This window comes from Barbus barbus, assembly GCF_936440315.1.
Source record: "Barbus barbus genome assembly, chromosome: 4".
NCBI classification, from domain to species: Eukaryota; Metazoa; Chordata; class Actinopteri; order Cypriniformes; family Cyprinidae; genus Barbus; species Barbus barbus.
Window position 1 is genome coordinate 986,737 of NC_136732.1, and position 14,563 is coordinate 1,001,299.

The following is a 14,563-nucleotide window of genomic DNA, read 5'->3' on the forward strand; positions in this document are numbered from 1 at the left end:
CACTGACCTCTGCTGGTGAACATGAGATTTAACATTCAAGAATTTATTCATCACTTTGGTAATAAAGTAATCATAATAATAAAAGAAAATGCATTAAGGTAAATAAGATCAAAAGTAGTGCAAAAACTATACAATAGAGTAGAAACAACAAGTGGACCAAATGCAAAAAATAGGAGACATACGTGTAGAGAAAGTAGAGCTCAGTTATTGGATGATTGGTAGTGATGTTGTGGTGTACAGATTTATTCATCTCAGATTGTAAGAAATATTACCGTGGCTGATTTTTATAATCCTTCATCAATGCTCCTGACTCAAACAAACTATTTCTACTGCAGACACATAGAAGTGAGATCTCTGTTACTGTTAACATCGCTGATTTTATGTTAATAGTTCCTGTTTTCACTCATTCATTGTGCTTATGTCTTCAGATCATGTGTAAACTGCCACTTAAAGCTCATTTAACTGGTGTTAATGGACTGAAACAAACTGCTCCGTCACCACTATTGAAATCTACAAGATATAAATCTCTTAACAGAATTTATTTCATTATGGTTTTGGATAAACCATGTTTCATGCAAAAACAACAAACATCTAAAAACAACCAACCAAAAACGTACTTGGTTATTGTCGTAAGCTTGGTTCCCTGAGAAAGACTCCCACATGAAAAAAAGCTCCAAGTTATTTCACTTGCATTCGGTTTGGAAGGATATTCAATCGACGAGGAAACCTTAAAGTCGACACTGGAGTGGAGCCTTTAACCTGCCAACATTGTGGAAAATGTTTTGCTAAACATGGAAACCTTAAAGTTCACATGAGGATTCATACTGGAGAGAACCCTTTGACCTGCCAACACTGTGGAAGAAGTTTCACTCGTAAGTAAGTCTTGACAAGCACATGAGAATTCACACCGGAGAAAAGCCTTGCACATGCTCTCAGTGTGCTGAGAGTTTTACTCAACATGGAAACCTTAAGAGTAGGGCTGTGCGATATATCGAATGTGATGATCGTGCATCTCGTCAGTAAAGCCGGTTCTGTGATTAGTAGTAAATCTCCATCACATGCTTTCAGAAGGGGTGGCATTTAATACACAGAGCCGTAGATCACTGACAAGCTACGCAACATCACGTTCATAATCGCAAATGAATCGCCTTCGATTATGAACGTGATATTGCGTAGCTTGTCAGTGAACAACAGCTGTTCGCTGCTGTGTGTGTGTGTGTTCACTGCTGTGTGTGTGTGTTCACTGCTGTGTGTGTGTTCACTGCTGTGTGTGTGTGTTCACTGCTGTGTGTGTGTTCACTGCTGTGTGTGTGTTCACTGCTGTGTGTGTGTGTGTGTGTGTGTTCACTGCTGTGTGTGTGTGTTCACTGCTGTGTGTGTGTGTTCACTGCTGTGTGTGTGTGTGTGTGTTCACTGCTGTGTGTGTGTGTGTTCACTGCTGTGTGTGTGTGTGTGTGTGTGTGTTCACTGCTGTGTGTGTGTGTGTGTGTGTGTGTGGGTTAAATGCAGAGCACGAATTCCGAGTATGGGTCACCGTACTTGGCAGTATGTCACTTCACTTCACTCATCTAAATGTGATGAAGTGCTTGAATCTTTCTAATATGTTCTTCAGCATGTAGACAACACATGATTCTCTGTATTTGCTAATATTGTTTAAGTTAAGCAGAGCTGACTTTGCCTAATTTAAGTCTGTACATTCACAAAGTATTTATCTCATATTATTTCCCTCCTCTCTCTGCTTCTCTCCAGTCCAGCGGGTGGTGCTAAAACACATGTTTGTTTGTCAAACACCATTAAACCCCAGAGGAAGAAGATTAGTGTCACCAGCTCTCTGTTGTTATCTCGGGATGCTACAAACTGTTTGTTGAAATGTAGCCTATTTCTAAATAGAAAGATACAGCATTGCATCAGATCAGTAAATAACGTTTCCTGTATTATTCTCATCTGTGTTGAAGCAAGCAGGAATATCTGGAGGAGTATCATCTGAACTGAGATCTGCTGTGAAGATGGTGTTTGTTAAAGAAGAGAGTGAACCAGAACCCTGCAGAATAAAAGAAGAACCAGAACCAGAACCCTGGAGAATAAAACAGGAGGAACCAGAACCCTGCAGAAAAGAACCAGAACCCTGGAGAATAAAACAAGAGGAACCAGAACCAGAACCCTGGAGAATAAAACCAGAACCAGAACCCTGCAGAATAAAACAAGAACCAGAACCAGAACCCTGGAGAATAAAACAAGAACCAGAACCAGAACCCTGGAGAATAAAACCAGAACCAGAACCCTGCAGAATAAAACAAGAACCAGAACCCTGGAGAATAAAACAAGAACCAGAACCAGAACCCTGGAGAATAAAACCAGAACCAGAACCCTGCAGAATAAAACAAGAACCAGAACCAGAACCCTGGAGAATAAAACAAGAACCAGAACCCTGGAGAATAAAACAGGAGGAACCAGAACCAGAACCCTGCAGAATAAAACAGGAGGAACCAGAACCCTGCAGAATAAAACAGGAGGAACCAGAACCAGAACCCTGCAGAATAAAACAAGAACCAGAACCAGAACCCTGCAGAATAAAACAGGAGGAACCAGAACCAGAACCCTGCAGAATAAAACCAGAACCAGAACCCTGCAGAATAAAACAGGAGGAACCAGAACCAGAACCCTGCAGAATAAAACCAGAACCAGAACCCTGGAGAATAAAACAAGAACCAGAACCAGAACCCTGCAGAATAAAACACGAGGAACCAGAACCAGAACCCTGCAGAATAAAAGAAGAACCAGAACCAGAACCCTGGAGAATAAAACAGGAGGAACAAGGAGGTTGGTGTTTATTCTTCATTTATCTTTAATGAAGTTAACAGTGTTAAAGATTTAATAGGGTGCCTGCGGATCCTTAAATAGTGTTACATTCTTTAATGTAAAAAATAATCTTAAATCCACCTTTCAAAGGTCTTAAAAATGTGATAGACCTGACAACGAGAAGATTTATATATTATTTTTACTCAATGCTTTTCGAATCATAAAAAACAGACACATCAGATTCACTTTGTTTTTGCTTTAGTGTAATCTCAAACATTTTGTAGCCGTTTTCTGCCTAAACATACTTAATGTACATTGATGACACTGTACTTAGTGTTATGTTACCTTCTTTTAAAGAGATGTTTGATCTCTTTTGTCTGCCCTTTTCCTTCACTGTTGGACCAAACGGTGATAGAACAATGATATTTGCTAAGGTCTGCCGTATACTTCTACCATCTGTAGATCTTACTGGGTCTGGTGCCTCTGCTCTCAAATGTTAGTCTGGAGCCCTGTAATGGCTGGTTTCCAGCGAGCGGTACGGGTCAGTACGGTACGATTCGGGACAGGACACCCTGATCCAGCTTGAGTACCCTTACTTGATAGGCGTGGTGTAAGCTGGAAAGTAGCGATCGGCGATAAGCACAACTCTGCTTCTGTTTGTTAAATGACAGTTTTAATGAACAATTATAGCCATTATAAAAGTATAAGAGGCTTAAGAGGAAATAAAGACAAAAGCAAACAATTCAGTCAAACATATGCTACAAAGTCAGCACTGTAACGTTATACTACGGTAAAGCTCAAAATAAATAAAGTTAAACATAATTTTGAGTTCACCCAAAACGATATGACCAGGAACAAATCATAGATTCACGAGACCACGAATGCCTGTTAAATATCCCCAGAACGAGTAGTATCTCATGTTTAATCACTGCGGAGTCATCAGAGCCAGCGGCAGATGTCGGGAGGACTAGCCGAGCTAAGGCTGCTCGAGGCGGATACATGAGCACTGAGCGCCCGCTGATCGCCTGGAGCTTCGAAATTGACCAACCAATTTTCCAGATAGGCGCTATCTTTATAAATAAACTGTAGATTTGAGTTTTAAACAACTACATTCTCGCCTGAAAAACTCTTAAAACTACATTTCATGACATAAAAACAGTAATATTTTGAAAATTATGCAGGTTTTTGGGCAATGACGTTTCACAAGAACACGAACGCATATTGAGAAACGGCTGTTGTCTGTGTGAAAATATAATGATAAAATACCCTCTTAGATATATTTTTGTGTTTGGGCACTCTGGTGTAAATAAGCCAACACTCATGGATAGCAGAGCGGAACGAGTGAAGGAGGAGCTTGTATCACGCACAAGTGATGATTCTAGTCAACCAATCAACATTCTGCAGTGAGTTTAGCTCCACCCTTTGCTGTGCTAGGTACCTCAACGGAAGGCTACCAAAAAAGTAGTATGGTACGGTTCGCTATTTTGGTACCATTCACAACTTCTGACAATGGAAACGGACATGATTGCGTACCGTACTGTATTGTACTGAACCGTACCGCTCGGTGGAAACAAGCCATAACAGACACTTTCTATGAACTGGGCACTTTTTTCAATAACATTATGTCTGATCATTTTTGTAGTGGATCAAACATATTTAATAGTTCTTCCTATAGAAACATGGACTTTTGCCTATAATGTTTTAAAAATCATTTGAAGATCAGTGTACCTCATTCATGGAATCATTTCAGGGACGGATCATTTACAAAAAAAAAAGATCTACTTTACACTTTTATATCAGGTTTCATTTTTATGTCCACATTTCTCTGCTTTTCACGATTTACTGAAAATAAACCATTTTTACTTTCATTTGTAGAGTTGATTAAAGAAAAGGAGAATGAAGAATTGAGAGAAGTTGAGGAGAAAAATCATGTCAAAACTGGAGAAAAAAGTTTGAGCTGCTCTCAAACCAAACAGAGGGATCAAAAGAAAAGAGGAGCCAATCAATCTTTCATCTGCACTCAGTGTGGAAAGAGTTTCACACAAAAACATCATCTTAAGTGTCACATGAGATATCATACTGGAGAGAAACCGTACTCTTGTGATCAGTGCGGGAAGAGTTTCTCACAGACAGCACACCTTAGGGGCCATATGTTCATCCACACTGGAGACAAACTGTACTCGTGTGATCAGTGCGGCAAAACATTTGCAAGGCCTTCAAACCTGAAGAAGCACCTGACAGTTCATTCAACGGAGAAGCCACATTCATGTTCTGTGTGTGGAAAGAGTTTTTCACGTCTAGAAAATTTGAAAGAACATCTGAAAACACATACTGCTGTGAGAGAGTTCATATGCATTGAGTGTGAGAAGACTTTTACTTCAGCTAAGTGTTTAAAACGGCATGAGATGATCCACACTGGAGAGAAACCGTACAAGTGTTCACACTGTGACAAGAGATTCAGTCAGTCAGGAAGCCTTAAAAGACACGAGAGGATTCACACTGGAGAGAAACCGTATCAGTGCACTGCATGTGGGAAGCGATTCAATCATTCATCTGGTCTACACATGCATACATATAACCATCACATTAAGTAGATCATCTTCAGATCCAGCACTTTCAGGTCTGATGAGCGTCCTCAACAAATGAGACACAATAATGCATCAAGCAATAAAATATCATCTGGATAAATCTGTCCTAAACAGACAGAACAAGTGACATGACAAAGAAACATTATCTAAAGTTTTCACAGTGAATGAAGTTCATCTTCATCTTCAAAACCAGCAGATTCAACTGAGATTCAGATCAACTCAAAGATGGCAAAGAACAATGTCAAATAGTTTAATTCTTGTGTATCATTTTGCTTCATGATATAAATGATATCGCTGTGTTTTCTTATGAATTTCATATTATGTCCAGTTGTCTTATAATGCATGTATCACTTGTACTGAGAGATTCAGATCAACTCAAAAGCCCTAATCGGACAGTAAATGTTTCTCCTGACACCGTGAGATTAACATGATCGTAGATGATGGACTCCTGAAACAGTGGAAGTTCTTTCATCATTTGATGCTGAATTTAATTATGATGTGATGATGATGATGATGTTTGGTTTATGCTGTATGTTTATTATGTTTGAACTGAACTAACGGACATGATCACAGCAGTCCTACTGACTTCAGTTACTGCTGGATTATTCGGAGGTACCACACACGTCTTTACATTGTTTATTGGTTTATACCTTTCATTTCATTCCCAGTTTCACAGTTTCTTCTTCTCTTGATTGTGTCTATCACCTGTCCTCTCGCAGTGATTGTGATTATTGTTGAGTTTGCAGTGTTTGCTGCTCCTGCTGTGATTCTTCTTCAGATCATCTGTGCAAGAAGAACTGGTGAGTTTTTCAGCCTCACACAATCCAAATTCTGGCCAGAGGAGAACTGACCCCCGTCTGAGCCTGTTCTCTCCCGAGTTTTTTTTTCTTTCTCTCTCTCCATTTCTGTCACCGATGGAGTTTTGATTCCTTGCCACTGCCACCTTTGGCTTGCTTCATTGGGGGCACTTCATTTCCGTCAGTATCGTCGACTTGATTGCACAGACACTATTTGAACTGAACTGATCTGGACGATGACATCACTGAATCAACAATGAACTGACTTCAACTGGAAAACTGAATCTATTGTCCTCTTGCATTATCAGCACATGTTTTTCCTGTTGAACACTGTAAAGCTACTTTGACACAGTCTGTATTGTATAAAGTGCTTATATAAATAAAGGTGACGTGACAATCTGATGAATCCCATTGATCTGGAACAATCTGCAATCATGAGAGCTCAGTAAATGCTTTTGTGTTTAATTAATTTGCAGGAAGGAAGAAATCGCAGCACCGAGAGGAAATAGTGATCAATACTATATTAGAATAAAATACTCTACAAATAACAGGCCAAATTACAGCAAGATCTTCTTTTATTTGATTTTATTTCAGTTTTTTTTTTTTTTATTGAATCTCTCAACATTTTACAACAGTAGCCAGGTGGTGAATACAAGAAAGAAGAAACAGAATTACAATGTCACTTGCAATTGACACAAATCGTGTGTTTTGATGACAAGACACTGTGGTGTTTCCGTTTCATTGGTTCACTTACACTGTGTAGCAAGGTTCACAAGAGAGGAAGGAAGAAGTCGGAGTCAGCGTGACTGAGGCTCGGGCCGTTTATTGTAAATGTCCCAAAAATAACAGCGTGCTCAATGCACTTCCAAAAATAAACGTAAGTTCACAGTCCTTTTCACTGAGATAGAGCAGCAATTCCGTAGTCCCGAGTCCTCAGTCTGTGTCTCTCCCCAGCCGTTTGCCTCTCTGTGGCTTTTGTACACTCTCCACGCCAATCACTGGGAACGAGAAACAGGTGAATGTCATCTTGTACTTGGCCCACTTACTCACCGCTCGTCTCCAGGCTCTCTCTCCCGCTGCAGACTCCGCTAACCACGCCCCCCCCTCACCACACACTGCAATAGTGTAAGTGATGGGAACATCTTCATTGTGACGAATGTCTACAGCCCTTATACCATCACTCCATTTAATTGGGCAGTAGCGACTAGCACCATCACGTATATGCTCACATCAGCGTGTTACTGTCAGGGAGTCAATAGCCGGGTTTCCATCCAAAGTTGCAAATTTAACTTGTGCGCAAAATTGGAATATCGCATAAAACATTTGCGAACAAGCACGTTCCATCCAACGAGTCAAAGAGAATAAAATCATCACTTCCTGGTAAACTGGCACTAAATAGCTTATAGAAAACTTGGATAAGCAACTGAATATATTAATTTTCATATATGAAAAATTAATTGCGCCTTAGAGCGAGCAGACGAAACACAATACATGCTGTCATTGCTTTCGGAGGTGAATGCTGCTGTTTGGGAACGCAATCGTTTAGACAATTATATACTTTGATGACAGACTTTGCTCAGGCATCTCGGAACAACCAAAACATTTCAGATGCTGTGAACGAGATCAGTCCGCTGCTAGTCAAGTTATCCCATCTCACAGCACAGTCACATGACTTTTTTTGATGCGCTTGGAGGAATTTATTCGCAAAATGCATTTCCAACGCCTCGCCGCCTGCCACTCAGAGGAACCCCCACACCAGCTTGCCACACCCGCCTATAGTGCGCCAGTACCAGAACCCATGCAGGTAGACTCCACACGATTATCACGCATGGAGCATGCTCGCCGTCTTGCGGCCGGACTAAGTCTGTACTGTGCAGCTTCCGACCATTATATCAGGACCTGTCCTGTCCGTCCCCCACGCCCAGCGGTGAGTACTGTTCAAGTTGAACCTGAAATATCCTCATTATCGCTCCTCTCAGTTCAACCATTGACCCCTAATTTCTCCGTTGCGATAAGTAATATCTGTCTTATCTGAATTTAATAGGAGAAAATGTATTGGTCTTCCAATCTTTTACATTTTTAACACACTCTGTTAGCTTAGATAATTTAGAAGTTTCATTTGGTCTTGTTGAGAGATATAGTTGATTATCGTCAGCATAACAATGGAAACTAATCCCGTGTTTTCTAATAATATTACCAAGGGGCAACATGTATATTGAAAATAGCAGAGGACCTAGGACAGATACTTGTGGTACTCCATACTTTACTGGTGATAATTGAGATGATTCCCCATTTAAATAAACAAAGTGGTAGCGATTGGACAGGTAGGATCTAAACCATCTTAAAGCCTGCCCTTGAATGCCCATATAGTTTTGTAATCAATCTATGAGTATCTCATGATCTATTGTGTCGAACGCATCACTAAGACCAAGTAAAAATATAGCTGCAAGCAGCGATTCTGGGGCCAAGCCCACAAATGGGCTGTAGTGCGGCGCAGAGCGGGAAGACCATAAAAAGCTGAAATAGAACGTACATAGAAAAAAACAGATAGGTTCAGAAGTACAGAAGTTCAAAATTGAACAGAAGTTCGGATGAGAACAAACAAACACGTTTCTGATTCAAGACAAACACGCACGGAAGATCCAACGTCTGGAACAAAAGCAATGTTTGCACCGCTTCTGGCCACGGTACCGCTCGTGGTCTGGGCGTGTGCCAACAGGGATTCAAACCCACGACCTGAAAGGTTCGGGGCCAGCAGCTTAGCAGAGTGCGCCACTCAGTCGCTGCACGTTTAACTGGCTGCCAGTGATGGGAAGTTCGGATCATTTTACCGACTCGGACCTTTGAGTCTTGTTCAGCAAAATGAACGAATCTTTTTTTGAGTGATTTCGTTCATTTTAGCGAAATATAATTCAAATGTTACGTGTTACTTTCCAAACACATCTACTACTTATGCAAACGTTTATCACACTACAAACAATACAAAACTATGCTATAAGAAACAGAAAATATTACTTAATTGTTTACCTGGGTCTTTAGTCTATGATTAGCGCACCACCTCTTATCTGACAAGTGTTCGGGTTTGAGTCGTTCGTTCATCACGTGACAGCCCCATACGCTTAATCAATGCAGCCTGAGCCGGAAAGAGAATTGATTAGTTCGTCTATATCGAGTCTCGGGTTTGAGTCGTTCGTTCATCACGTGACAGCCCCATACGCTTAATCAATGCAGCCTGAGCCGGAAAGAGAATTGATTAGTTCGTCTATATCGAGTCTCGGGTTTGAGTCGTTCGTTCATCACGTGACAGCCCCATACGCTTAATCAATGCAGCCTGAGCCGGAAAGAGAATTGATTAGTTCGTCTATCGAGTCTCGGGTTTGAGTCGTTTGCCTATGTTCTATCAGAGCAGGAATATCTGCACCTGAAGTCTCTGGAGGTGTCATTCAGCATGGACCACAGGATAGAAGCTGCAACACAAGGGCAGAGTTCGTGCCAGGAGTGGCATCGTTTGAGAAAGATGAGAGTGACATCTACTCGCTTCCACAAGGTATGCCATGCAGGTCTTAAAAACGGAAAAAAAAATCCTTTCGGTTCACTCCGAGCAGAATCGATATTATAACATTTCTGTTCTTGCGTTCCTCATTAAACAATACGTTCCGAAAACGGTTTTCTAGAAAAAATACCGGTTAATAAACGTTATTTTATTACACGGCGTGATAGATAGATAGATAGATAGATAGGTGTGTGCGCCTTTTAATAACATGTTTGGCATTATGTTTACAAATGATTAAACCAAATTCCGTGTTCGTGTCATTTGAACTTGTCTTTAAAACCGAAAGTAAACGAGTTCACCTGGAAACTCGTTACAAATGCGCTAATAATTTTTTAAAAACAATTTTCTTGTTTGATAATACTATAGCGAAATAAGCCCCTTCAAGACCATCCGCTTAACATCCTGACCACACGGCTTAATCTGCGATAAAAACCTGTTGACTTATTCCTTACCTAATATGCATAATAGCCTATTATAGGCTAGTTTCACTCAAACAAAACAGAACTCCAGATAGTTATGATTTTACATTTAATGCATAAAAGTAAAAGAAAACGTAATGCATTGTAACATTATAAAACAACAACAGATTTTTTTTTTTACATTTAACACAACAGATCAACAACTTAAATTATAATATACCAAATAGGCTACTGGAAAAACTGGATGGGCTTCAGCAAAATATTTTATATAAAAAAAAAAGAGTCAATCTATAGCCTACTTAAAGTCCATATACTTTGGGTTTAAACGTACAAAGAGAATGTCCTCTAGGACTGGATAGGCTTCAGCAAAATTTATATTTTATATATAAAAAAAATGCAGTCATTCTATGGCCTACTTAAAGTCCATACTTTTTGTTTAATCGTACAAAGAGAATGTCCTCTAGGACCTGTGCATTCATTGACGACCTCAGAGGGGAAAGAATGTACTTGAGGCATGAAAATGCACGCTCAACACTTACTTGCGTTACAGGTAGCGCAATTACATTCATAGCAAGTTTGTGCAAATCTGGCTTAGTGGTAGCAACGCTTGCCCAGTACTTAAAAAGACACTCACTTCTCTTAAGACGGGGTTCTCTCGAATACATATCCAAAGCAGATGAGATTGACACTCGAGTATGTTTTACAGTTGTGATTTATTTTTCTTTTGCCATCAGCAGCTGTTCGATCTCGTCGTCATCGTCGGATGCCTGCGATGGACTACGTTGTACAGTGTTGTTGTTTGCCGACAAATTTTGAATGGCATCCCAGGCACGACTTAAGTGAATTTTTGCCCTTTCGGATTGAAGATCGCTGAGGAAAAACCTGTATCTCGGATCGAGAAATAAAGCAACCACAAAGGCATCGTTGTCAAAAAGCGTTGTTTGTCGTGACTTAAGACATTGAACCAGTCGTTTTGCAAAAAGATTGTCAATTCTGTCGGTGCACAAGGCGCAATGAAGCCAAATACCGTAGAAGTCGCCGGCGGTGAGATGTTCCGACTGAAGGCTTTTCGTAGCAACTTTCGCTGGTTTTAAAGCGCTTACCAAGTTGGCTATTGCTTCCCATTCGTTTCCACTTAAATTTATTTCTTTAATATTTGGTGACATGTCCTGGCAAAAATTCTTGAGCTCCAAAAGCCGCTCTAGCATATCGTGTGTTGAATGCCAGCGCGTTGGGCAGTCCACAATGGCTCTCTTTAGCCCCATCCTTTTTAGAAGAACAACTACGTTCTGTGTGCGTTCTCGCTTTAGAAAGCAAATTTGTTGACCGTTGCTCTTTTAATGCATCATCAACTGCCATCTGCAAAGTATGAGCTGAACACCGCACACTGCGCAACACATGTTCTTGCATCACAGAATCAAGTTCGATGGCCAAATCCGGTACCAATTCCTGACTTTCGTCTTGGATATCAGTCTCATCCCCATCCTCTTCTTTATCCATGGTATCAGCCTCATTTACCTCATTACACATGGTGTCCTCTTGTATGTCAGATAGTAAAGATACTGCCTTTATCATATTAGCGCCATTATCCGAAGTTATTGAATAAACTTGCCGTAATTCAACATCATATTCGTGTAAGACATCTTGCACGACAGATGAAATGTATTCGGCCGTGTGTCTGTCATTGAGCTCTCTTACGGCCAAAGTGCGCAGAACAATTTTTTCTCCGTCAGTGTATTGTACATTTACGCCCAGAACTGATCGGTCTCTGCATGTGGCAGAATCAATTTTAAGCATTAGTAGCCTGCCTTTTAAGTCGTTTTTCAGTTCTTCTCTGCCCTCCTGAGCAACACTTGATACCATGTCACAGATATATGAGGAGTTGATGACTAAATTATTTCCCATAGCGTTTTGTAGTGGCTCGATAATTTTTCTAAAGCCAGTGTCTTCCATTAATGTAAATGGTCTCCCGTTGACCGTCACAAGCTCTATGCACGCATATTTTAGACATTCTGGAGACATTTGAACATGTGGGCCTGTTGTCTTTGGCTTTTTCACTACGACCGCGTCTAGAGTCGTTTGTCCATCAGCTGCTGACCTTTTATTGCTGGTCGAATCAACATATTTCGTTGGATGTTTAAGTTGAATGTGTCTCTGCAGGTTACCGCCACGATTCCCAGCTATTTCTGCCCCTCATCCTTCAATATTACAGATCGATTTATCAGACGATTTGTCATATGAAAAAAATTGACGAAAGGGATTTTCTTTATGGCGACCCATCTAAAAACAATAGACAATCAGTAATTATTTTTTGGAATTTTAACTACAAGTTTTAATTAGGCTACAATAACTTAAACCTAAACATACCTTTGCACATGAAACAGCCAGGTGCTTGGTAACCTTAAGCTGGTCACATCAGAAAGGGCTCTGCTTATGACGTCTGCTTCGCGGGCATTTCACATTGTAACGTTATGCGTCACCGTCGTATTTGCGCACACAATTTGAATTCATGTTTTTGGTCTGCCAAATTGCTATAATAAAGAGAACGATAAAAATACCGTTATTAACCGGTTAATTTGGAATTTCTGTTCAGAACGATTAAAATTGATTTTGTTTTCGTTTTTGTTTTTGTTCCTGTTCAATGTCATTTGTTTTCGTTTTTGCACGTAACAAAACCGGAACGTTAAAGTGACCCCGTTTCTGTGAGCTGCAGACACAGACAACCAAGTGTGAATACATATGGATGTTTATTAAACTACACTACAGGGGAACATGTAACATTGGACTAGACACAAACATACACACATTAAACACAGATGCCAACGCAAGGAAGGCATGGAGAGAGAGAGAGAGAGAGAGAGAGAGAGAGAGAGAGAGCATAATGGCAGGATTTGCACATCAGCTAAACACAACCTGTTAGAACCATCAAAGAATTACATCACCTTAATCAAACGGGTTGATTGGTCCGAAGTTAAAATCGCCAAAGTTACTGAACTCAACACTGCCAGAAGCTCGGACTCCCCTCCGAAATTTATCCACTCTCCCGGGACACTGAATGTCCCGGTTTTCGAAAGGCTACGTGAATATGTATGTTCAATTTGCTATTTTCTCACTTGAAATAGCCTATGTGCACAGAGTGGTCGGTGTCTCTCATAGGGTGTCTCTTGTGTGTAGAATGCACTATCATTGGCTCTGGGACGGGTGCGTCGTGTGACGTGACGTAGACTACGTCATCTAGCGCGTCTGTCTTGGCAGCTAGCCAGTTACTACAGGCGGCAAATTGAAGCAGTGAAGAAGATTGTACGTCGTCAACATCGTTTGTTAGTGTTAACATGGGTGGCGAGACGGAGGACGAAGATGACAGTGTGTCAACAAAGACTGACAGGCCAGTAAAAAAGAAAATGAAACGTTCGACCTACTTTAATAATGACTGGATGAAAAATGACAATTACTCCACATGGCTAAAGCAAACACCAGGCGATCCACTATATGCTACTTGCTCCATATGCTCAGTTAAAATTCTGGTTAAACATGAAGGCAAAACTGCTTTGGATGACCATGCTAAAACGAAGAAACATCAGAGTCGCGTTCAAGTAACCAGACAAACAAAGGCAATTTCATCATTCATGATTACAAAAAACTCAGAGGACAAAATTACTGTCGCCGAATTAACAGCTACCTATCACGGTGTGTGACATGGCCATAGCCAAATCTAATGTCATCCCTCTACTTATTTCTTTAGCAAAGAGGAAGCAAAAGCAAGCACAAGCACCAGTATCTAAGCAATCAGGTAAGCTATAAGTTAAGTAAGATAAGTGAGAATACTTGAGATGTTTAAAATATTCACGAGTCACGACTATGGACAATCGTACTGCACAAAGGCCAATTTTGTCTTGTGGGTCTAATGTCTAATGCAGTGGTACCCAAACCTGTCCTGGAGGCACCCCAACACTGCACATTTTCATTGTCTCCCTAATCAAACACACCTGATTCAACTCATCAGCTCATTAACCCATGTGATAATGAGCTGATGAGTTGAATCAGGTGTGTTTGATTAGGGAGACAACGAAAACGTGCAGTGTTGGGGTGCCTCCAGGACAGGTTTGGGAACCACTGGTCTAATGGACATTTTCACTTGTGAGCAAAGCGGTCGGTCAGGTCATCGATATGTCCAGGTTTTTTATCAGACATAGGTGGCAACCCTACGCACAATTCAACATTGCTTCTAATTTCTCTGACAAAGCAAATGGCTGAAGACTTTCAATCTCCTGTATTAAAGAAAGTAGAAGTGTGGAAAAAGGTAGCTGCACAAATGCTGACAAAAGGATATGACTTTGGAGCAGAGGCATGTGACAATAAGTTCAGGCAGTTAAAACACAGGTGTGTTTTGATACTGGCATTTGCATT

At 40.6% G+C, this 14,563-nt stretch overlaps 1 protein-coding gene across 1 annotated transcript; it reads left to right on the top strand.

Moving 5' to 3' along the window:
* The first annotated feature begins 1,802 nt into the window (after nt 1-1,802).
* LOC306868945 (uncharacterized protein) lies at nt 1,803-6,580 on the top strand. The gene is made up of 2 exons (XM_079415427.1): nt 1,803-2,820; nt 4,675-6,580. Exons 1-2 carry the CDS (start codon nt 2,007-2,009, stop codon nt 5,391-5,393), a joined length of 1,533 nt encoding a protein of 510 aa, XP_079271553.1. The 5' UTR covers nt 1,803-2,006; the 3' UTR covers nt 5,394-6,580.
* Nucleotides 6,581-14,563: the final 7,983 nt, after the last annotated feature.

Excerpts from the sequence above, each read along its gene's own strand:
- LOC306868945 (XM_079415427.1), top strand. The coding sequence starts at position 2,007 with ATGGTGTTTGTTAAAGAAGAGAGTGAACCAGAACCCTGCAGAATAAAA. Across the intron at positions 2,821-4,674 it reads AAAACAGGAGGAACAAGGAG|AGTTGATTAAAGAAAAGGAG; the intron begins GTTGGTGTTTAT and ends TTTCATTTGTAG.